Source organism: Scyliorhinus canicula, unplaced genomic scaffold, assembly GCF_902713615.1.
Source record: "Scyliorhinus canicula unplaced genomic scaffold, sScyCan1.1, whole genome shotgun sequence".
NCBI classification, from domain to species: domain Eukaryota; kingdom Metazoa; phylum Chordata; class Chondrichthyes; order Carcharhiniformes; family Scyliorhinidae; genus Scyliorhinus; species Scyliorhinus canicula.
This window is the reverse complement of record NW_024055734.1, coordinates 1,557,522-1,582,119: the sequence shown is the minus strand read 5'-3', so window position 1 is coordinate 1,582,119 and position 24,598 is coordinate 1,557,522. Positions and strand designations below refer to the sequence as shown.

The 24,598-nt window shown below is 50.0% G+C and overlaps 1 protein-coding gene across 1 annotated transcript in view; it reads right to left on the bottom strand.

Annotated features, from left to right (window-relative positions):
* Positions 1-21,609, bottom strand: part of LOC119960789 (zinc finger protein 665-like) — a 136,351-nt gene extending 114,742 nt beyond the window's left edge. The window contains exons 1-3 of the mRNA XM_038788396.1: positions 21,263-21,609; positions 7,355-7,447; positions 700-721 (exon numbers count right to left, since the gene is read on the bottom strand). Coding sequence (XP_038644324.1) covers positions 700-721; positions 7,355-7,447; positions 21,263-21,506 — 359 coding nt within the window. The 5' untranslated portion in view covers positions 21,507-21,609. The remainder of the gene's footprint in view (positions 1-699; positions 722-7,354; positions 7,448-21,262) is intronic.
* Between the last annotated feature and the right edge of the window lie 2,989 nt (positions 21,610-24,598).

Here is a 24,598-nt window from a genome sequence, read left to right as displayed (position 1 = left end):
AATGGTCTCCGACTGTCCCACATGTGCAACTCTCTAGAAATGCAGATTACTGCAGATGCTGCAATCTGAACGAAAGAGAAAATGCTGGACAATCTCCGCAGGTCTGGCAGCATCTGTAGGGAGATCATCTACGCTATTCCCACATACCTCCTTGATGAACCTCAGCCTACTTTTATTCCGCCTGCGTGTGTAAAAGTCTCAATAGAACATTACAGCACAGTACAGGCCCTTCGGCCCTCGATGTTGCGCCGACCTGTGAATCCCCTCTAAAGCCCATCTACACTGTTCCCTTATCGTCCATATGCCTATCCAAAGACCATTTGGATGCGTTTAGTGTTGGCGAGTCCACTACTGTTGCATGCTGGGCATTCCACGCCCTCTCTGAGTAAAGAACCTACCTCTGACATCTATCCTATATCTATCTCCCCTCAATTTAAAGCTATAAATATTCTGATCAAGACATCATGTTTAAGTACTAACATTCTGCTTACAGTCAGATTGCTCTTCCGTGTATGTTTCCTGATACAACTGTTTTATTTCTGTACATCCCTGTTGTAACTCTGCCAACTTTCCTAACCTAAAAATATTCGCCTCATCCGCCAACTGCTATTTGTCTTTTCCAATCATCTGATCAGAAATTGTTTCTAATAATTGAACTTCAACTTCATCTTCTCTCTATGATTTCTCCTCTTGTCTTACCTGTGACTTGCCGACATTGTTTCTACAAACATCCCAGGATATTCGTCCTTTAACAGTCCAGTTCTTTGATTTTTCCACTGGCTTGTGAACCACAGTAGGCATCACTCCCACCTGCGACCCAGCTGTAACATTCCCCAAGATCAACACTATTCCTGGACAATAGAGTTTCACCATTACTCCTACCAATGCTTCACCACTCTTGACTGGAATCTCCAGTCTCATATTAAAATAAAATGCCAGGGGGTTGGGAACCTACCCAAGGAGTCAGGGAAACAGGGGGTAAGGACAAAAGCAAAAGGTGGAAAAGTGAATCAGGAAAGTAGCTAGTGGTGTTCCTCAGGGATCCGTGTTGGGCCCACAATGGTTCACAATTTACATAGATGATTTGGAGTTGGGGACCAAGGGCAATGTGTCCAAGTTTGCAGATGACACTAAGATGAGTGGTAAAGCGAAAAGTGCAGAGGATACTGGAAGTCTGCAGAGGGATTTGGATAGGTTAAGTGAATGGGCTCGGGTCTGGCAGATGGAATACAATGTTGACAAATGTGAGGTTATCCATTTTGGTAGGAATAACAGCAAATGGGATTATTATTTAAATGATAAAATATTAAAGCATGCCGCTGTGCAGAGAGACCTGGGTGTGCTAGTGCATGAGTCACAGAAAGTTGGTTTACAGGTGCAGCAGGTGATGAAGAAGGCAAAGGGAATTTTGTCCTTCATTGCTAGAGGGATGGAGTTTAAGACTAGGGAGGTTATGTTGCAATTGTATAAGGTGTTAGTGCGGCCACACCTGGAGCATTGTGTTCAATTTTGGTCTCCTTACCTGAGAAAGGACGTACTGGCGCTGGAGGGTGTGCAGAGGTGATTCACTAGGTTAATCCCAGAGCTGAAGGGGTTGGATTATGAGGAGAGGTTGAGTAGACTGGGACTGTACACGTTGGAATTTAGAAGGATGAGGGGGGATCTTATAGAAACATTTAAAATTATGAAGGGAATAGATAGGATAGATGCGGGCAGGTTGTTTCCACTGGCGGGTGACAGCAGAACTAGGGGGCATAGCCTCAAAATAAGGGGAAGTAGATTTAGGACTGAGTTTAGGAGGAACTTCTTCACCCAAAGGGTTGTGAATCTATGGAATTCCTTGCCCAGTGAAGCAGTAGAGGCTCCTTCATTAAATGTTTTTAAGGTAAAGATAGATAGTTTTTTGAAGAATAAAGGGATTAAGGGTTATGGTGTTTGGGCCGGAAAGTGGAGCTGAGTTCACAAAAGATCAGCCATGATCTCATTGAACGGGTGATTTTAATCTTCACATGGATTGGGCAAATCAAATTAGCCACAATCCCATAGAGGAGGAATTCCTGGAGTGTATACGGATGGTTTTCTTGACCAATATGTGGAGGAACCGACGAGAGAGCAGGCCATCTTAGACTGGGTACTGTGTAATGAGAAGGGAAACATTACCAATCTGGCTGTACGAGATCCATTGGGGATGAGCGACAATAACACGATAGAATGTTTGTCAAGGTGGAGAGTGAAGTAGTTAATCCGGAGACGAGGGTGCTGAATCTTAATAAAGAGAACTATGAGGATATAAGACGTGAGTTGGCCTTGATAGATTGGGGAGAGTTAGACCAGCCTATCTGTCTTTACATACTTTATTGAAGTTTCGCCCTTCTCTCTGCGCTCTATTTTGAAGTCTCGCCTCTCTCTTCCCGTTCTTTATTGAAGAGCCGCCTCTCTCTCCTCTCTTTATTGAGCACAGTAAAAAGTCTGACAACACCAGGTTAACCTCACACAGGTTTGTTTCAAACACGAGCTTTCGGAGCGCTGCTCCTTCCTCAGGTTATTGAAGTCTCGCCTCTCTCTCCGTGCTCTTTATTGAAGTCTCGTCCTCTCTTCCCGCGCTCTTTATTGAAGTCTTGCCCTCTCTCCCCGCGCTCTTTATTGAAGTCTCGCCTCTCTTCCCGCGCTCTTTATTGAAGTCTCGCCTCTCTCTATCTCTGCGCTCTTTATTGAAGTCTCGCATCTCTCCCTGCTCTCTTTATTGACGCCTCGCCTCTCTCCCCGCGCTCTTTATTGAAGTCTCGCCCTCTCTCTCTGCGTTCTTTACTGAAGTCTCGCCCTCTCTCTCTGCGCTCTTTACTGAAGTCTCGTCCTCTCTCTCTGTGTTCTTTATTGAAGTCTCGCCCTCTCCCCACGCTCTTCATTGAAGTCTCGCCTCTCTCCCCGCGCTCTTTATTGAAGTCTCACCCTCTCTTGCTCTGCGCTCTATATTGAAGTCTCGCCTCTCTCCCCGCGTTCTTTATTGAAGTCTCACCCTCTCTCCCCGCGCTCTTTATTGACGTCTCGCCTCTCACCCCGCGCTCTTTCTTGAAGTCACGCCTCTCTCCCCGTGCTCTTTATTGAAGTCTCACCCTCTCCCCGCGCTCTTTATTGAAGTCTCACCTCTCACCCCGCGCTCTTTATTGACGTCTCGCCTCTCACCCCGCGCTCTTTATTGAAGTCACGCCTCTCTCCCCGTGCTCTTTATTGACGTCTCGCCTATCTCTCCGCGCTCTTTATTGACGTCTCGCCTCTCTCTCCGCGCTCTTTATTGAAGTCTCGCCTCTCTCCCTGCTCTCTTTATTGACGCCTCTCCTCTCTCTCCGTGCTCTTCATTGAAGTCTCGCCTCTCTCTCCGCGCTCTATATTGAAGTCTCGCCTCTCTCCCCGCGCTCTTTATTGAAGTCTCACCCTCACTCTCCGCACTCTTTACTGAAGTCTCGCACTTTCTCTCTCCGACTTAACTGAAGTCTCGCCCTCTCTCTCTCCGCTCTTTACTGAAGTCTCGCCCTCTCTCTCTCCGCTCTTTACTGAAGTCTCGCACTCTCTCTCTCCGCTCTTTATTGAAGGCTCGCCCTCTCTCCCCGCGCTCTTTACTGAAGTCTCGCCTCTCTCTCTGCGCTCTTTATTGACGTCTCACCCTCTCTCCCCGCGCTCTTTATTGAAGTCTCGCCCTCTCTCTCCCCGCGCTCTTTATTGACGTCTCGCCTCTCTCTGCGCTCTTTATTGACGACTCGCCCTCTCTTCCCGCGCTCTTTATTGAAGTCTCGCCCACTCTCCCCGCGCTCTTTGTTGACGTCTCGACACTCTCCCCGCGCTCTTTATTGAAGTCTCGCCTCTCGCCGCAAGTCTCGCCTCTCTCCCCGCTCTCTATATTGATGTCTTGCCTCTCTCCCCGCGCTCTTTATTGATGTCTCTCCCCGCGCACTTTATTGACGTCTCGCTTCTCTCCCCGCGCTCTTTATTGAAGTCTCGCCTTTCTCCCCGCGCTCTTTATTGAAGTCTCACCTCTCTCTGTGCTCTTTACTGAAGTCTCGCCCTCTCTCTCTCTGCGCTCTTTATTGAATCCTCGCCCTCTCTCTCTCTGTGCACTTTACTGAAGTCTCGCCCTCTCTCTCTCTGCGCTCTTTATTGAATCCTCGCCCTCTCTCTCTCTCCACGCTCTTTATAAAGTCTCGCCCTCTCACTCTGCGCGCTCTTTACTGAAGTCTTGCCCTCTCTCTCTCTCTCCGCTCTTTTCTGAAGCCTCGCCCTCTCTCTCTCTGCGCTCTTTACTGAAGTCTCGCCCTCTCTCTCTCTCCGCGCCCTTTACTGAAGTATCGCCCTCCCTCTCTCTCCGCGCCCTTTACTGAAGTCTTGCCCTCTCTCTCTCTCCCCGCTCTTTACTGAAGTCTCGCCCTCTCTCTCTCCGCGCCCTTTACTGAAGTATCCCCCTCCCTCTCTCTCCGCGCTCTTTACTGAAGTATCCCCCTCCCTCTCTCTCCGCGCCCTTTACTGAAGTCTCGCCCTCTCTCTCCGCGCCCTTTACTGAAGTCTCGCCCTCTCTCTCTCCGCGCCCTTTACTGAAGTCTCGCCCCCTCTCTCTCTGCGCTCTTTACTGAAGTATCCCCCTCCCTCTCTCTCCGCGCCCTTTACTGAAGTCTCGCCCTCTCTCTCTCTTTACATAAAAAAGCGCCCACCCACTTTTATTCCTTTGACCGATGGAAACACGTTCTCTCCATCATCCATCTTTGTGGCTCAAATTCATTTGGTACGTCTCTTAACTCTACTGCCAGCAAAGAGATCAGCCCCCACCGCCCTTGTACCAGGGTGATTGAAGTCTTTCCCCTCCGTGAGATTCTTCTAACAAATCATGTGTAAGTCCTCAGATAACCTTCCAATCCTGTATGGTGCCCGGAATTGCAAAGAATATTCTGGTGAAGTTTTAAACACTTTCATAATAGAGTCGGCTGCTAAAGAACAAAGATCATTTCTGTTAAATCCGATCACCTTTCGTTCATGTGCAAGGGAGTCAACACCTGCCTATTGTCTGTGGAGATCACTGACTGGTTGGAAAGTGGACTCAGATTAGTCGAAGCGTTGCCATGGAGAATGTGTCAGTTCATTGCAAGACTTGTTTAATGGCAACATCAGGCACCTTGGTTGGATTGGTCAAGGCATTTCCCTCAGCAATGGACCAGAAAATGACTGCCACCTGTTGTGTTGAGCTGAAACAGCGGCAATGTGTATACACGCCCTTTCTGTCAGTGCATTAATACATGTAGCTTCCGTAATACACGAATATGCCACGTTGTGACCTCGACTTACAGTCTTATTTCTTTATCAATCTAACCCTTAGCCCGCTGAGGATTATGTCGCAAAGGTTCAAACGTATGGATTGTTTTCGTTGGAAGGACGGAGGTTGAGGGGGGGACCTGATTGAGGCCTACAAAATGATGAGAGGTATGGACAGGGTGGATAGCAACAAGCTTTTCCCAAGAGTGGGGGTGTCAGTTACAAGGGGTCACCATTTCAAGGTGAGAGGGGGAAAGTTTAAGGGAGATGTGCGTGGAAAGTTTTTTACGCAGAGGGTGGTGGGTGCCTGGAACGCTTTACCAGCGGAGGTGGTAGAGGCGGGCACGATAGCATCATTTAAGAGGCATCTAGACAGATATATGAACGGGAGGGGAACAGAGGGAAGTAGACCTTGGAAAATAGACAACAGGTTTAGATAAAGGATCTGGATCGGCGCAGGCTGGGAGGGCCGAAGGGCCTGTTCCTGTGCTGTAATTTTCTTTGTTCTTTGTTCTATTGTATACTCACATAAAATGTAGGAGGCTGGGTTTTGACAATGCATTGGTGTGTTGGGCTACGTCTGTACCTTGCTCATTGCAAACAGTGGAAGGGATAACATGAATTGTGTGTTGAGTTGATAAAATCAAGTGTATTAGATCTTCAACTTTGACCAATCATGTGCGTGTATATATTTATTTCAGAGTGAGTGCTGTAACTGGAAGTAGCGATTGAAGATAGTTGATGGAATGGAATGCACTCCAATTGTGCAGAGTGTCAGAGTAACTATTCACTTTCTGTCCAACACTCTTGGTTCCATATACGTCCGTTTTTTAGGAATGTGCCTGTTAGTGGTGTGTGTGCGAATGTGTGTGTGTGTGTGGGTGGGGGCGAAGGGGGGGGGGGGGGGGTCGGTTGCTAGGAAGGAGTGGCTCCGATCTTCCTGGCGTTGAAATACTTCCAACCTAAAATGTCGGTTAATTTTAATGTCCTACAATTCTGGAAGAATGATCGAGCCAGACATGAAATTGAAGTGTTGCGAATTATTGGACGAGGCTGAACGTCCTTGGGAGTTTTTTTTTTTGTTTTATAAATTTAGACTAGCCAATTCATTTTTTCCAATTAAGGGGCAATTTAGCCTGGCCAATCCACCTACCCTGCACGTCTTTGGGTTGTGGGGCAGTTGGCAGGAGCAGGTTGAACCCACGCAGAGACGGGGAGAACGTGCAAACTCCACACGGAGAGTGACCCAGAGCCGGGATCGAACCTGGGACCTCGGCGCCGTGAGGCAATTTTTACTCACCCCTCATTGTACTCCCCATCGCAGCCAGTGCAGAGTAGGAAACGGGGAGAGTTTAGATCTGACCCCATTTGTTACTTGCCCCTGAGTTGTGAGATTCGGGTGAGGTTTAGACTGCGTTCCGTTTTGTTTCAAAAGAGTAGACAGGATTCAATGAGGGTGTGCACGGAGAGGTGATTCATTACAAAGCTTGAATAAATAGACGACATAGAAACTCAGTGATTGGCACTGGTGCTTCACGGCATCAGGGATATATATTCCATTCCCGGCTTGGGTCACTGTCTGTGCGGAGTCTGCACGTCCTCCCCGTGTCTGCGTGGGTTCCCTCCGGGTGCTCCGGTTCCCTCCCACACTTGAAATGAAAATGAAAAATGAAAATGGCTGATTGTCAGGAGTAGGCTTCAAATGAAGTTACCGTGAAAAGCCCCTAGTCGCCACATTCCCAGCGCCTGTCCGGGGAGGCTGGTACGGGAATCGGACCGTTGCTGCTGGCCTGCTTTCAAAGCCAGCGATTTAGCCCAGTGTGCTAAACCAGCCCCTAATTCCTCAATGACGTGCTTGTTAGGCGAATTGGACCTTCTGAATTCTCACTCCGTGTACCCGAACAGGCGCCGGAGTGTGGCGACTAGGGGCTTTTCACAGTGACGTCATTGCTGTGTTAATTTAATCGTACACGTGACACTAATACAGATTATTATTCTTAAGGTTCTGTTAGAGCTGCTGTGCCTGATTTGTTGTCTATTTTTCAGCATCCAAACCTACCTGATTCTGAATCCAGCATCAGATATAATTCTACCAGGAGAGCCATATTCACTGATACGTCATTTCCCTTCCGTCCGCGTGCAGTGGGGATTTCTACACACATCACAAATGGAAAGTTAGTCATTTTACTGCAGCAAACTACAATGCCACATATCTGGTTCCCGGACACCACCTTGGCCCATTCCGCTCTGTACATACCACAAGCCCACAAGACATCGGAGCAGAATTAGGCCATTCGGCCCATCGAGTCCGCTCTGCCATTCGATCACGGCTGATAATTTCTCACCCCCCATCCTCCTGCCTTCTCCCCATAACCCCCGATCCCCTTATTAATCAAGAATCTATCTATCTCCCGTGGGGCATCACGGTAGCATTGTGGATAGCACAATTGCTTCGCAGCTCCAGGGTCCCAGGTTCGATTCCCGGCTTGGGTCACTGTCTGTGCGGAGTCAGCACATCCTCCCCGTGTGTGTGCGTGGGTTTCCTCCGGGTGCTCCGGTTTCCTCCCACAGTCCAAAGATGTGCAGGTTAGGGTGGATTGGCCAGGCTAAATTGCCCTTAGTGTCCAAAATTGCCCTTAGTGTTGGTTGGGGTTACTGGGTTATGGGGATAGGGTGGAGGTGTTGACCTTGGGTAGGGTGCTCTTTCCAAGAGCCGGTGCAGACTCGATGGGCCGAATGGCCTCCTTCTGCACTGTAAATTCTGTAAGACCATGATAAAGACACTCAGTGATTTGGCCTCCACAGCCTTCTGCGGCAAAGAGTTCCACAGATTCACCACCCTCTGGCTGAAGAAATTCCTCCCTCATCTCTGTTTTAAAGGATCGTTTAGTCTGAGATGGTCAATCCTCTGCTTCTAGTTTCTCCTACGTGGAAACATCCTCTCCACGTCCACTCTATCCCAGGCCTCGCAGTATCCTGTACGTTTCAATAAGATCCCCCCTCATCCTTCTAAACTCCCAACGAGTACAGACCCAGAGTCCTCAACCGTTCCTCATACGACAAGCTCTTCATTCCAGGGATCGTTCTTGTGAACCTCCCTCTGGACCCTTTCCAAGGCCCAGCCCATCCTTCCTTAGATACGGGGCCCCAAACTGCTCACAATACTCCAAATGGGGTCTGACCAGAGCCTTATACAGCCTCAGAAGTCCATCCCTGGGATTAAAATAGAGAGATGCTTGCTGATCAGCACAAACACAATGGGCTAAAGGGCTTCTTTCTGCCTCGACTCGTCTCTGGTTCTGTGTAATTATGGTTTGCCTTTGATGCTCTTTTACGAAATGTGTCCATGTTAGGAAGCATGATGGTTTCTGTGATGTGCTTGGCAGCCTCTCATTTCAGATTCATCGTGTGAAGGAAACATGAGTAATGGCAATAAAGCTTTGTTTCATACAAGGGATCTCTCTTTCTCTCTCCCCACTCTCACTCTCTCTATCTCTCTCTCTCTCACACATTCTCTCTTGCTCTCTCTCTGTCTCTGCCTTTGTCTCTTTCCCTTGCTCTCTCTCTCTGCCTCACTGTCTCAATGTCTCTCTATCTTTCGCTTGCTCTCTCTCTCTTTATCTCACTCTCTGTCTGTCTCTCGCTCTCTCTCTATCTCACTCTCTGTCTAGCTCTGTCTCTTTCCCTTGCTCTCTCTCTGCCTCACTGTCTCAATGTCTCTCTATCTTTCGCTTGCTCTCTCTCTCTATCTCACTCTCTGTCTGTCTCTCGCTGTCATGTCTATTTCTCTCTCTCATCCTCACCCTCCTCTCCACCCTCTCTGCTGTCCTATTTCCTCTCATCTTTCCCCTCCCCCACTCTCTCTCTGGCTATTTCTCTCTCTCACACCCTCCTCTCTGTCTATTTCTCTTATCTCTCCTTCCACTCTCTTCGTCTATTACTCTCTCTCATATCTTCTCCCACTCGCTTTCTGGTCTAGTTTCGCTCCTCTCTCCCTCTCTTTCTTCTATTTCCTCTCCTCTCTTCCTCCCACCGCTCTCTCTGTCTATTTCTCTCGTCTCTCCCACTCTCTTTCTGTCTATTTCTCTCTCTTCTCTCCCATCTCTCTTCTGTCTATATACTCTCTCTCTCGTCTCCCACTCTCTTTCTGTCTAATTTCTCCTCCTCTCTCTCTCCACACTCTCTCTCTGTCTATTTCATCTCCTTGCTCATCTCTCCCTCTCTTCTGTCTATTTCTCTCTCTCTCTCCACTCTCTTTCTGTCTCTCTCTCTCTCCCACTCTCTTTCTGTCTATTTCTCTCTCTCTCCCACTCTCTTTCTGTCTATTTCTCTCTCTCCCCCCACTCTCTTTCTGTCTATTTCTCTCTCTCTCCCACTCTCTTTCTGTCTATTTTCTCTCTCTCTCCCACTCTCTTTCTGTCTATTTCTCTCTCTCTCCCACTCTCTTTCTGTCTCTCTCTCTCTCTCCCACTCTTTCTGTCTATTTCTCTCTCCTCTCCACTCTCTCTGTCTATTTCTTCTCTCTCTCTCCCACCTCTCTGTCTATTTCTCTCTCTCTCTCCCACTCTCTCTGTCTATTTCTCTCTCTCTCCCACTCTTTCTGTCTATTTCTCTCTCTCTCTCCCACTCTCTTTCTGTCTATTTCTCTCTCTCTCCCACTCTGTCTGTTTCTCTCTCTCTCCCACTCTTTCTGTCTATTTCTCTCTCTCTCTCCCACTCTCTCTCTGTCTATTTCTCTCTCTCTCTCCCACTCTCTTTCTGTCTATTTCTCTACCACTCTCTTTCTGTCTATTTCTCTCTCTCTCTCCCACTCTCTTCTGTCTATTTCTCTCTCTCTCTCTCCCACTCTCTCTGTCTATTTCTCTCTCTCTCTCCATTTCTTTCTGTCTATTTCTCTCTCTCCTCCCACTCTCTTCTTGTCCTACTTCTCTCCTCTCTCCCACTCTCTTTCGTCTATTTCTCTCTAGCTCCGCTCCACTCTCTGTCTATTCGTCTCTCTCTCTCTCCCACTCGCTGTTCTAGTCATTCTCTCTCTCTCTCCCACTCTCTCTGTCTAGTCTCTCATTCGCTCTCCACTCTCTTCTGTCTATTGTCCTTCTCTCTCCACGCTCTCTATCTATTTCTCTCTCTCACGGTCCCTCCACTCTCTTTCTGTCTATATCTCTCTCCTCTCCGCACTCTCGCTCTGTCTATTTCTCTCTCCTCTCTGTGTCCCCACTCTTCTTTCTGTCTATTTCTCTCTCTCTCTCCCACCTCTTCTCGGTCTATTTCTCTCATCCTCTCTCCCACTCTCTATCTGTCTATTCTTCTCTCTCCACTCTCTTTCTGTCTATCTCTCCCTCTCCCACTCTCTTTCTGTCTATTTCTCTCTCTCTCTCCCACTCTCTTTCTGTCTATTTCTCTCTCTCTCTCCCACTCTCTTTCTGTCTATTTCTCTCTCTCTCTCCCACTCTCTCTGTCTATTTCTCTCTCTCTCTCCCCACTCTCTTTCTGTCTATTTCTCTCTCTCTCTCTCCCACTCTCTTTCTGTCTATTTCTCTCTCTCTCTCTCCCACTCTCTTTCTGTCTATTTCTCTCTCTCTCTCTCCCACTCTCTTTCTGTCTATCTCTCTCGCTCTCGCTATCTGTGATCTGTAGCAGACCCAATATTGCAGCGTGAAATGGTGCAGAGGAGATTCCCCAGGATGTTGCCTGGTATGGAGGGTGCTAGCTATGAAGAAAGGTTGAGTAGATTAGGATTGTTTTCGTTGGAAAGACGGAGGTTGAGGGGGGACCTGATTGAGGCCTACAAAATTATGAGAGGTATGGACAGGGTGGATAGCAACAAGCTTTTCCCAAGAGTGGGGGTGTCAGTTACAAGGGGTCACGATTTCAAGGTGAGAGGGGGAAAGTTTAAGGGAGATGTGCGTGGGAAAGTTTTTTACGCAGAGGGTGGTGGGTGCCTGGAACGCTTTACCAGCGGAGGTGGTAGAGGCGGGCACGATAGCATCATTTAAGATGCATCTAGACAGGTATATGAACGGGCGGGGAACAGAGGGAAGTAGACCTTGGAAAATAGGAGACAGGTTTAGATAAAGGATCTGGATTGGCGCAGGCTGGGAGGGCCGAAGGGCCTGTTCCTGTGCTGTCATTTTCTTTGTTCTTTGAGTGTCCAGTCACTTCTTTGCGTTCTCCCTGACATGACTCAATTGCTGTCGGTGGTCGTACAGAATACATTCCCTGGCCAACCATTGACCACCATCCAACTGAGCTAAACCCTAACCTCTCCAAAAATCTCCAGCATTTTCTCTCCAATCTCTTGATCGGCTCAAAGCCTAATTTCTTCGGTCCAAAACGCAAAACATGGCAACACGGTGCAATAGTTTGAAAGTTTGACTTCCTCGCTTCCTCTCCACGACCACAAAGGTATGTCCGCATTAACGATCCAAGAATCAAAGACGACAAAGGAAAGTTTCATTTCAAATCAAACTGGGGGGATCGACATGAAAAAGACTTACAATAGAAGTGTTCACACTGACGAGGGAGGTTGGACTGGACAGAAAGGAAGGACATGTACCCACTCATAATAGGACTGAGAGGGTGCAGATTTTACGTCGTCTGTTAATTATTATTTTTAAAATTAACTTCGAGCACCCAATTCATTTTTTTCCAATTAAGGGACAATTGTTCAGCCTCTGTAAATGTTTTAGGTATTGTTCTATTGGCCTCTCCACCCTGACTCCCTCCTTCCCTACCAACCTCCTTCCCCCTATCTCCCCATCACCGCCCTTTCCTGATTCTGTTCATATAGAGGCGAGAGTAACTGCCTGTCCCGTGCTAAATGTAGTGTCTGTACCATTTGTTTGTTGCAGAAATGTGTTGTGAATTGTTTTAGCGATCAGCGTATCCTACCCCCCCTCCCCGTACGGTAGTACTGAGCTGAAGGTCCCGTGCTTTTCCAACACAAAACTAGTCTTTGCACGTTTGGCATTGTGTTTCTAACTGCTTTAGTGAAAAGATGTGGCCGATCCGCCTACCCTGCACATCTTTGGGGCTGTGGGGGGCGAAACCCCACGCAGACACGGGGAGAATGTGCAACCTCCACACGGACAGTGACCCAGAGCCGGGATCGAACCTGGGACCTCGGCGCCGTGAGGCAGCGGCGCTAACCACAGTCCACCCGAGCTGCCCAGGTCCTCGGCACGGAGCTAACCACTGTGCCACCGTGCTGCCCGACCCTCAGCGCCGTGAGGCAGCAGTGCTAACCACTGTGCCACCGTGCTGCCCGACCCTCAGCGCCGTGAGGCAGCAGTGCTAACCACTGCGTAGTCCGTGCTGTCTGACAACAGATTCCAAATGGCCGAACACCCGGAAAGACAGAGGCAGCAGATCCCAAATAATTTCATGTCCCTCCCGGAACAAGTGAGCCCCTTCGGCCCATCAACCCTGATCTGACAACAGAACTGCCCCAATTGACACAAATTCCACAGCCCAGCACTTGGAAATGAAATGAAAATGGCTGATTGTCACGGGGTAGGCTTCAAATGAAGTTACTGTGAAAAGCCCCTAGTCGCCACATTCCGGCGCCTGTTCGGGGAGGCTGGTACGGGAATCGAACCGTGCTGCTGGCCTGCTTTCAAAGCCAGCGATTTAGCCCAGTGAGCTAAACCAGCCCCTTGGCGCATAGCCTTGAATGTTTCGACAGTTCACGAGATCACCCATGTACTTTGAATAGTTGGGTCGTCTGCAGCAATTTCTCTCCCAGATTCTCTCCACCCTCTGGTTAAATTCTCTTTCTTCAAATCCCCTCTGAAGCCTTTCAGCTTCAAACTTTGCCCCCTTGCATTTGACCCTCCAACTAAGTTAATCAGCTGACTCCGATCCGACCCTCTCCAAGCCCCTCGATAAAGCTGCTGCACCTGAATTATGTTCCCCCGCGCGTCCCCATCTCTGTTCCAGTGAAAACATAGCGAAAATGTTCCATCCCAGTGAATCTCCTCTGCAACCCACTGCAGTGCAATCACATCTTTCCCATAATGCGGAGACCAGCTCACAATGCTCCAGCTCTGGCCTCACCCAAGTCGTGTCTCGGCTGCAGAATCACCTCCTTACTCTCTTTGGGAAACACCATCACTTTGAATTCTTTCTGCAACCTGTCCAGATGTGAACCTTTCCTGGGTACCCCCCTTCACCGTCTAAAAGTCTAAAGCATGCTTGCTGACTGCACTGTTGGCATAATGACACGATGCTGGTTAAATAGGGCAGGACCTAAACTCTGAGCCAAGAGCCATGATGAATTGCCAATAAATCACAAACGAACCGTGATGTTCAACTGATGAAAAAGCAACCCCGCCCAGGCAGGATGGGCGGCGTCTGCAGAACTGAGACAGGGACATGAGGGGACATCAGAATAAATCACCAGTTCAGACCAAAGAGATGGCAGCACGGTAGCATAGTGGTTAGCACAATCGCTTCACAGCTCCAGGGTCCCAGGTTCGATTCCCGGCTTGGGTCACCGTCTGTGCGGAATCTGCACGTCCTCCCCGTGTGTGTGTGTGCGTGGGTTTCCTCCGGGTGCTCCGCTTTCCTCCCACTGTCCAAAGATGTGCAGGTTAGGGTGGATTGGCCGTGATAAATTGCCCTTAGTGTCCAAAATTACCCTTAGTGTTGGGTGGGGTTACTGGGTTATGGGGATAGGGTGGAGGTGTTAACTTTGGGTAGGGTGCTCTTTCCAAGAGCCGGTGCAGACTCGATGGGCCGAATGGCCTCCTCCTGCACTGTGAATTCTATGAAAAAATGAAAGGCAACAGCACTGTAACTGTCTCCTTGAGTCTGCGTGGATTTACCGGCTAATATATGAAGTCAAGGCTCATGTCTCAGTTAAATTACTTTCTATGATATTTAATGTGCTTCATAAGTCGGATGAATGGATATTTCATCATACTCTTCAACTGTTCTCTGAATTTAGTCTGTGAAATCGCATAAATCATAGTGTTTGTGCAGCAACTCAGCAGCTGCAGCATGAATCCCAATTCTTGCAAACAGAAAGGTATCGGTACAGGTTCATTCAATAAATCGGCTATTCGGTTAGATATAAAGTATACCATATATACTGCCCATAACAAGATAAAATTCAACGAGATAAGAAATAGTAAAATGATGGATTTTCTCCGACTCTCCATCTCTGGGTCTGTGGGACTCTCCCCACTGCTGTGAGCCCGGAGTCTCCTGCGGGCCCTGCTGCTCACCACAATGTGTCTGACGGTGAGAACATTGAGCAGCAGAATCAGGAGAAATGGAATCAATGGTGTTATAATATAATGGATGAATTCGACTGTTCCCCAGATGATTGACTCCCGTTTTTCATTTGGAACATCACAAAACCACGGTCTGTTTGAGAGCTCATAAACAGGATAAAGCATAAAAGCCCAGAAAATGTTCTTCAGACAGCTCAGCACAGTCACTGTTCCCAGAACCACAGCCGCCCTTTTCTCGCTGCAATGTTTACTTTTCAGCTTCGGGCAACAGATGGCCACAAATCGATCAAAGGTGAAAGTGACGGTGAACCAGACAGAACAGTCAGTGACTGCATAAAGCAGGACGGCGTGGTAATTACAGAAATCGAGCCCAATAACGGCATGAAAGAACTGCTCATACACAATTGGAATGTGTCTCAATATCAGATCGACGATCACTGTCAGTAGATCAGCTGCTGCCATAGCCACCAAATAGCGAGTGACACATTTAGAGAGGCCGCAGTTTCCCTTTGCAATGACCACAATTGCTGCTACGTTAGCTGCGAGGAAGGGAAAGAAATAGCGAAGGTAGGTCAGGTGGTGAGCAACTTAATGGGTTGGAAAATGTAGTTATGCAGATTATCACAGCTGGCGAATCATTGAAAAAGTTGCCCACAGCAGTGTCATTTTCTGCAGACGTAGATGTTCGTTGAACAATAAATATCAGTTTAGGGAATTAATGGATCACCTGGAACATCGGTTGATCAGAGGTTCATCATTTACTTATTTCACGTTCTAGGGCCAATGGCTGAATTTTGCAACAAGTCATGCAAGCTGCAAGTTTCACCAACACTGTCGAAGGTAGAAATGTGTTCACACTCCATTGATTAACTCTGAAGCAATCAGGATGTGGAGAGGCCGGCGTTGGACTGGGGTGAGCACAGTAAGAAGTCTTACAACACCAGGTTAAAGTCCAACAGGTTTGATTCAAACACGAGCTTTTGGAGCGCAGCTCCTTCCTCAGGTGAATGGAGAGGTATGTTCCAGAAACATTTATATAGACAAAGTCAGAGATGCTGGACACTGCTTGGAATGCTTGGCAGGTAATCAAATCATTACAGATCCAGGGAGAGGGATAATCCCAGGTTAAAGAGGTGTGAATTGTCTCAAGCCAGGACAGCTGGTAGGATTTTGCAAGTCCAGGCCAGATGGTGGGGGGGTGGATGTAATGCGACATGAATCCAAGATCCCTGTTGAGGCCGTACTCATGCGTGCGGAACTTGGCTATAAGTTTCTGCTCGGCGATTCTGCGTTGTCGCGTGTCCTGAAGGCTGCCTTGAAGAACGCTTACCCGGAGATCAGAGGCTGAATGCCCTTGACTGCTGAAGCATTCCCCGACTGGAAGGGAACATTCCTGCCTGGTGATTGTCGCACGATGCCCGTTCATTCGTTGTCGCAGTGTCTGCATGGTCTCGCCAATGTACCACGCTTCGGGACATCCTTTCCTGCAGCGAATGAGGTAGACAACGTTGGCCGAGTTGCACGAGTATGTGCCGCGTACCTGGTGGTTGGTGTTTCCACGTGTAATGGTGGTATCCAAGTCGATGATCTGGCATGTCTTGCAGAGATTGCCCTGGCAGGGTTGTGTGGTGTCGTGGTCGCTGTTCTGAAGGCTGGGTAATTTGCTGCAAACAATGGTTTGTTTGAGGTTGCGCGGTTGTTTGAAGGCCAGTAGTGGGGGTGTGGGGATGACCTTGGCAAGATGTTCATCTTCATCGATGATGTGTTGGAGGCTGCGACGAACCGGGATCTTGGATTCATGTCGCATTACATCCATCCCCCACCTCCTGGCCTGGACTTGCAAAATCCTACCAACTGTCCTGGCTTGAGATAATTCACACCTCTTTAACCTGGGATTATCCCTCTCTCTGGATCTGTAATGATTTGATTACCTGCCAAGCATTCCAAGCATTGTCCGGCATCTCTGACTTTGTCTATATAAATGTTTCTGGAACATACCTCTCCATTCACCTGAGGAAGGAGCTGCGCTCCGAAAGCTAGTGTTTGAATCAAACCTGTTGGACTTTAACCTGGTGTTGTAAGACTTCTTACCGAAGCAATCAGAGCAGCTTATGGTTCCTCATCTTTTTTATACACCCACAGGGTATTTATGATCACCCAGGCTTACTGATCCTTACCCAAACACAGTGGAGGATCATGGGTATTGTGCCAACGTGGGGAAGGAAGCATAGATGGTTGAGAATTAAGACACACAGCAGAGTGCAGACACATCACTGAAACCGGCTGCCTTTACATATTTCCAAACTTCAAACGTCAGAAGATTTGGAAATGTCGTACGAGGACAAATGGTAACAGTCTTCAGGAGAATAGAGACAACAAGCTGCATTATCTGGGATCCTCTGTTTGTCTGACAGCGCAGTCAGATGGTCCATGAGGCGATTAGACTTAAAGCCCTGTGCCTGCATTTGGTGCCTGTTGTTGCTCGTTCTGGGTGAGTGTGCTTAACACTCAATTTGGCTCTGTTTCGTTACTTAGCTCTGGAGTCGCTAGGTATCGTTAAGATACCGCCACAAGTTTCAAGGTCAAGTTCAAAGCAATAAAACCATACACCAATTCGTAAGTTCAAACAAATGAGTTTATTATAATACAATTATAAACTACTCATGCACACGCTAAGATGACTAAACTATTCCTACCGCTAAAGACACCAATACTTATCTGAATAAGGAACTGCCGGATCAGGGGGACAATGGCCTCTTGCTCTGCACTGGGTCCACAGATTTCAGGTTGGTTTGGGTTAAAAGGGGTCAGGAGTGCCTATCTCTGGTAGCGATCGTTGTGAGACACTTACTTGCTGGCGGCTGCTGTCCCAAACCTCTCCTCTCTCTCGGTCAAGGTCTTCTTCGGTAAAGGCTGGTCGAGAGGGCTGGTCCAGAGAGGAGGGCTGGACAAGAAGAACGAACTGATTTTGGGACCTGTCTTTTATAGGTACCAGGGCTTCACGCCCTCTTGGGCGGACCCTCTATCTGCTGGGGATCGATTGGGTCTCTTCCCAATCGATTTGTTTGAATCCCCCCCAATACTGAGGCTGTCCCTCGGCTACTGGACGGGCCTTCAGGTGCTTTGTCTTCGAACCCTGCTGGTGCCGGGGTGTCTGGCTTCCCATACACTGTTGCAATCACTTCCCCATTTGTGTCCATTGTCCCTGGGATCGTTCCATTGCTGTGTTAACTATCCCGGAGATTGCCTCATTAGTATGCGGAATGTTTGTTTCGGTTCTGTCTGCTCTCTTAGCAGACAGAATCCACATTGGCTGGGTGCAGCCTGCTTGTGCTGCTAACATTGTCCACTTTACCCAGCAAGCTTTGCGTTCCTCCATTTTGTATTGAGGGAATGGCCAACTTCGGGGGCTACACTGTGGTGAACATTTCTGCTGATACGCGGAAGACTGACCTGGCATGCGGGGCTGTACGGTGGCAGAATAAGAATCTCGCTAAGCAGGTTCCCCCTGGATCCCTGTGTTTGTTTTTTTCAGACCGTGCTGAAACGTTTACGTCACCCTATTAGCCTTCTCTCCACCATCAGCAAAATGATGGACGTGCTATCGAGCAGCATTTACTCAGCAATAACCTGCTGACGGACACTCAGTTTAGGTCCCTCCCAGGGTCCCTCAGCTCCTGGCCCCATTACAGACTTGGGTCCAACATGGACAAAAGAGCTGAATGCCAGAGGTGAGGTGAGAGTTCCCTTGACATCAGGGCAGCGTTTGACCGAATGTGGCATCAGGGAGCCCTGGCTAAACTGGAGTCAACGGGAATCAGGGGGGGGAAACTCTCCGCTGGTTGGAGTCACACCCGGCACAAAGGAAGATGGTTGTGGTGGTTGGCGGTCAATCATCTTCAGCTCCAGGACATCACTGCAGGAGTTCCTCAGGGGAGTCTCCTCGGCCCCAACCATCTTCAGCTGCTTCATCAATGACCTTCCTTCCATCGTAAGATTAGAAGTGGGGATGTTTGCGGATGACTGCACAATGTTCAGCACCATTTGCAACCTCAGATAATGAAGCAGTCCGTGTCCAAATGCAGCAAGACCTGGACAATATCCAGGCTCGGGGCTGGCAAGGGGCAAGTTACATTCACACCACACAGTGCCAGGCAATGATCATAGAACATAGAACATAGAACATAGAACATTACAGCGCAGTACGGGCCCTTCGGCCCTCGATGTTGCGCCGACCTGTGAAACCATCTGAAGCCTATCTGACCTACACTATTCCATTTTCATCCATATGTCTATCCAGTGACCACTTAAATGCCCTTAAAGTTGGCGAGTCTACTACTGTTGCAGGCAGGGCGTTCCACACCCCTACTACTCTCTGAGTAAAGAAACTGCCTCTGACATCTGTCCTATATCTACCACCCCTCAATTTAAAGCTATGTCCCCTCGTGTTGGTCATCACCATCCGAGGAAAGAGACTCTCACTGTCCACCCTATCTAACCCTCTGACTATCTTATATGTCTCTATTAAGTCACCTCTCAGCCTTCTCCTCTCTAACGAAAACAACCTCAAGTCCCTGAGCCTTTCCTCGTAAGACCTTCCCTCCATACCAGGCAACATCCTAGTAAATCTCCTCTGAACCCTTTCCAAAGCTTCCACATCCTTCCTATAATGTGGTGACCAGAACTGCACGCAGTACTCCAGGAGCGGCCGCACCAGAGTTATGTACAGCTGCAGCATGACCTTCGTGGCTCCGAAACTCAATCCCCCTACTGATAAAGGCTAGCACACCATATGCCTTCTTAACAGCCCTATTAACCTGGGTGGCAACTTTCAGGGATTTATGTACCTGGATGCCGAGATCTCTCTGTTCATCTACACTACCAAGAATCTTGCCATTAGCCCAGTACTCTGCATTCCTGTTACTCCTTCCAAAGTGAACCACCTCACACTTTTCCGCATTAAACTCCATCTGCCACCTCTCAGCCCAGCTCTGCAGCTTATCTATGTCCCTCTGTAACCTATAACATCCTTCAGCACTATCCACAACTCCACCGACCTTCGTGTCATCTGCAAATTTACTAACCCGTCCTTCTACACCCTCTCCCAGGTCATTTATAAAAATGACAAACAGCAGTGGCCCCAAAACAGATCCTTGCGGTACACCACTAGTAACTGAACTCCAGGATGAACATTTGCCATCAACCACCACCCTCTGTCTTCTTTCAGCTAGCCAATTACTGATCCAAACCGCTAAATCACCTTACAATCCCATACTTCCGTATTTTCTGCAATAGCCTACCGTGGGGAACCTTATCAAACGCCTTACTGAAATCCATCTCCTACAAGAGAGGATCTAACCATCGCCGGATTGCAGTCAACAGCATTACCATCGCTGAATCCCCACAATCAACATCCTGGGGGTTACCATTGATCAGAAACTGAATTTGACAAGCCACATTAATACTGGCTACCAGGGCTGATCAAAGGCTAGCAATTCTATGGCTTGTAATTCAAATCCTGGCTCCCTGAAGCCAGTCCACCATCTCCAAGGCACAAGTCAGGAGTGTGATGGAATACTCTCCACTTGCCTGGATGAGCGCAGCTCCATCAACACTCCGGACGCTCGACACCATCCAGGACAAAGCAGTCCCGCTTGATTGCTCCTCCTTCCACAAACATTCACTCCCCCCACCACCGACGCACAGTGGCAGCCGTGTGTACCATCTACAAGATGCTCCGCAACAACTCACCAAGGCTCCTTAGGCAGCACCTTCCAAACCCACGATCAATACCAAGAACAAAAACAGCAGATACCTGGGGACCCCAGAATTCTGTCGGGTGAACTTCCCCCTCAGAAACTGCAGAAGTTCAAGAAGGGCAACACACCACCACCTTCTGAAGGACAACAAGAAATAGGCAGAGAAATAGTGACGCTCACCGTAAATACATTTTTAAAAAGAACAGCTGAGGTCCCAGCACCGATCCCGTGGTACCCCAATAGTCACTGCCTGGCATTTGGAAAAGGAATTAGGGCAGCACGGTAGCATAGTGGTTTGCACAGTTGCTTCACAGCTCCAGGGTCCCAAGTTCGATTCCCAGCTGGGTCACTGTCTGCGGAGTCTGTACCTTCTCCCCGTGTGTGTGTGTGCGTGGGTTTCCTCCGGGTGCTCCGGTTTCCTCCCACAGTCCAAAGATGTGCGGGTTAGGGTGGATTGGCCATGCTAAATTGCCCGTAGTGTCCTAAAAGTAAGGTTAAGGGGGGGGTTGTTGGGTTACGGGTGCAGGGTGGATACGTGGGTTTGAGTAGGGTGATCATTGCTCGGCACAACATCGAGGGCCGAAGGGCCTGTTCTGTGCTGTACTGTTCTATGTTCTATCTATGACCAGTTAATTCATTCTCTTGGCTTCCTGTCTGCCAACCAGTTTTCAATCCACCTTTAATACAATTCCCCCAATCCCATGCGCTTTAATTTTACGTGATAATTCTCATGCAAGACTTTGTCAAACGCCTTGTCCCAAAATCCCAGATTCTCTGATATTGAGGAAGGAGTCCCACCCAGCGGACAGGAAACGTGGTTTTCGATAACCATCAAAAGATCGCAGGAAAAATAAGGAGCTATTTGAAAAATTGGCATCTCAAAAGGAACACATTGGACTGCAGCAGAGAAAGAAATGAATCACTGAGATTCCTCGTGACTAAAATAGTTAATGATTGGACACAGAGACTTACCAAAAACGCCAACAATAGCCAGGATTGGGTAGTAAAAGAATTCTATAGCTTGGAGGACGTACACAATCTGGATGTCGACTGGTAACCAGCCAATTCCTTCGGAAAGATATTGAATGGGGATGGATAAGGGGACAGGAGCTCCCCCAAGTATCCGAGCCAACGGTGGACTTGTCCAACCTTCCGCAGTCAGGTTGTGATCTGCTGTTGTCAGATTCCCATCGATTGTCCCAGGGTTCGTATCCATAGCTGCAACATTCCAGTGTCTCTCTCTCCCAGATTCCAATCCAGCTGCTCATCCCCTGCTCATGCGGGAGAAGGTGCTGGCATTCTGAGCAGGCACATTGAATAGAATCACTTATTAAGCCAAGAGGGAACTGCCAGGGGGGGGGGGGGGGGGGGATGGCACGTTCGCCTTCCCTGCAGACTGCAATTAAACCGGGCCACTTAACAAACAACTTGAGTTAACTGTTTCTGAGCCCCGTTCTTTTTACAGCCAGAGTAGTGGGGCATTCACTACGTTACAGTGAGGGGCTGTACCAGCATGCACTGCGACCACATGTGCTGGCAGTGTAGGCTGGTCAGGTTTGGCATAGGTCTTCAATCAATCTGACACAGTGTCGAGCCACAGCGCAAGTATGTTCAACAGCTCATAGTTAAATAAAATAGAGTTGACCTATTACAAGTGTTGGCAGCCTGTCTATGTCACTGCTCAGGTCAAGGCTGTCTCTACAGATCCAGAGTACCCACCACATCAGATGGAAAGCGGCTCGTCAATTCTCTTTTGCTTTGATGGGTGGGCAGGGAGATTAGCGAACAGGGTCTGAGGCTTCGTCTCAGGAAGGTTAAAGGGAACAATAAAGCCTTTATTAAACGAGAATAGGCAAAACATTTGAAATTGTCCGTGTGGAGTTTGCACATTCTCCCCGTGTCTGCGTGTCTCGCCCCCCCCCCCCCCCCCATACAACCCAAAGATGTGCAGGGTGGGTGGATTGGCCACGCTAAAATTGCCCCTCGATTGGAAAAAATGAATTGGGGAAAAGTTTAAAAAGACGCAGAAGAAAGTATATTTGGAACTATTCCTTCATCACAGGGTAACTTTAGAGAGTCACAGTTCAACACGTGGTAGAACTCACACCTTGTAGCCCCCCTGCTCTCACTGATTGGACAGCCCATGTGGAGAAGTTGGCAAATTAAGATCGGTCACTTGCCTGCAGCCGTGGGCAGGGTTCCCCATTGGCCGATGCTGAGGCTGGGCGATGATTGGATGGACAATGGTCATGAGGCAAAGACGACAGTGGGCAGAGGGAGGGAGGAGGCGGAGAGGCGTAACCGTGAGCCGCCTGCCGGGCTGGCTGGGGGGGGGGGGGGGGGAGGCGTAACCGTGAGCCGCCTGCCGGGCTGGCTGGGGGGGGGGAGGCGTAACCGTGAGCCGCCTGCCGGGCTGGCTGGGGGGGGGGGGGGGAGGCGTAACCGTGAGCCGCCTGCCGGGCTGGCTGGGGGGGGGGGGGGGGAGGCGTAACCGTGAGCCGCCTGTCGGGCTGGCTGGGGGGGGAGGGGGGGGTGGGGGGGGGGGGGGAGGCGTAACCGTGAGCCGCCTGCCGGGCTGGCTGGGGGGGGGGGGGGGAGGCGTAACCGTGAGCCGCCTGCCGGGCTGGCTGGGGGGGGGGGGGGGGGGGAGGGAGGCCTCCCGCAGGCCGGGGCCTCCAGGCCCGGTCCGCCATTACGGCAGCACGTGGGGCTTCCGTCTGGCTGGCACCCCATTGCCAGCCCCTCCGCAGCTACCTGGGCGGGCAGCGTGCCATCCACTGCATGGGCACCCTCACCCCCACCCCCAACACACAGCGCAGCCCTGAGCAGGTCGTCGAGGGCGAGTGAGGGTGAGGGTGGGAGTGGGGGTGAGGGTGGTGGGGGTGTGAGGGTGGGGGTGAGGGTGGTGTTGGGGGTGGGGGTGGTGGACGGGAGGGTGGGGGTGAGGGTGGTGTGGGGGTGGGGGTGGTGTGGGGGGTGTGGGGGTGAGGGTGGTGTGGGGGGGGTGGGGGTGATGTTGGGGGTGAGGGTGGTGTGGGGGGGTGGGGGTGGTGTGGGGGGTGTGGGGGTGAGGGTCGTGTTGGGGGTGATGTTGGTATGGGGAGTGGCGGTGGTGTGGGGGGTTTGGGGGTGAGGGTGGTGTGGGGGGGTGGGGGTGGTGTGGGGGGTGTGGGGGTGAGGGTCGTGTTGGGGGTGATGTTGGTATGGGGAGTGGGGGTGGTGTGGGGGGTGTCGGGGTGAGGGTGGTGTGGGGGTGAGGGTCGTGGTGGGGGTGATGTTGGTGTGGGGAGTGGGGGTGGTGTGGGGAGTGGGGGTGGTGTGGGGGTGTGGAGGTGAGGGTGGTGTGGGGGGTGAGTGTGGTGTGGGGGGTGAGGGTTGGGAGGGGGTGAGGGTGGTGTGAGGGTGGGGGTGGTGTTGGGGGTGTGGGGGTGAGGGTGGTGTGGGAGTGGTGGTGGTGTGGGGGGTGTGGGAGTGGGTGTGGTGTGGGGGGTGTTGGGGTGAGGGTGATGAGGGTGGTGTGGGGGGTGTGGGGGTGAGAGTTGGGTGGGGGTGAGGGTGGTGTGGGGGGTGTGGGGGGTGAGGGTGGTGTGGGGGTGAGGGTGGTGCGGGGGTTAGGGTTGGGTGGGTGGTGTGGGGGTGAGAATGGTGTAGGTGTCCCTTCTGCCTTCTCCCCATAACCCCCTGATCCCCTTATTAATCAAGACCCTATCTATCTCTGTCTTATAGACACTCAGTGATTTGGCCTCCACAGCCTTCTGCGGCAAAGAGTTCCACAGATTCACCACCCTCTGGCTGAAGAAATCCCTCCCCATCTCTGTTTTAAAGGATCGTTTAGTCTGAGATGGTCAATCCTCTGCTTCTAGCTTCTCCTATGTGGAAACATCCTCTCCGCGCCCACTCTATCCCAGGCCTCGCAGTATCCTGTAAGTTTCAATAAGATCCCCCCTCATCCTTCTAAACTCCCAACGAGTACAGACCCAGAGTCCTCAACCGTTCCTCATACGACAAGCTCTTCATTCCAGGGATCGTTCTTGTGAACCTCCCTCTGGACCCTTTCCAAGGCCCCAGCACATCCTTCCTTAGATACGGGGCCCCAAACTGCACACAATACTCCAAATGGGGTCTGACCAGAGCCTCAGAAGTACATCCCTGCTCTTGTATTCTAGCCCTCTCGACATGAATGCTAACATTGCATTTGCCTTCCTAACTGCCGACTGAACCTGCACGTTAACCTTCAGAGAATCGCGAACCAGGACTCCCAAGTCCCTTTTGCACATAGTTGGGCTGTGGGTAGAAACAGGATTGCCC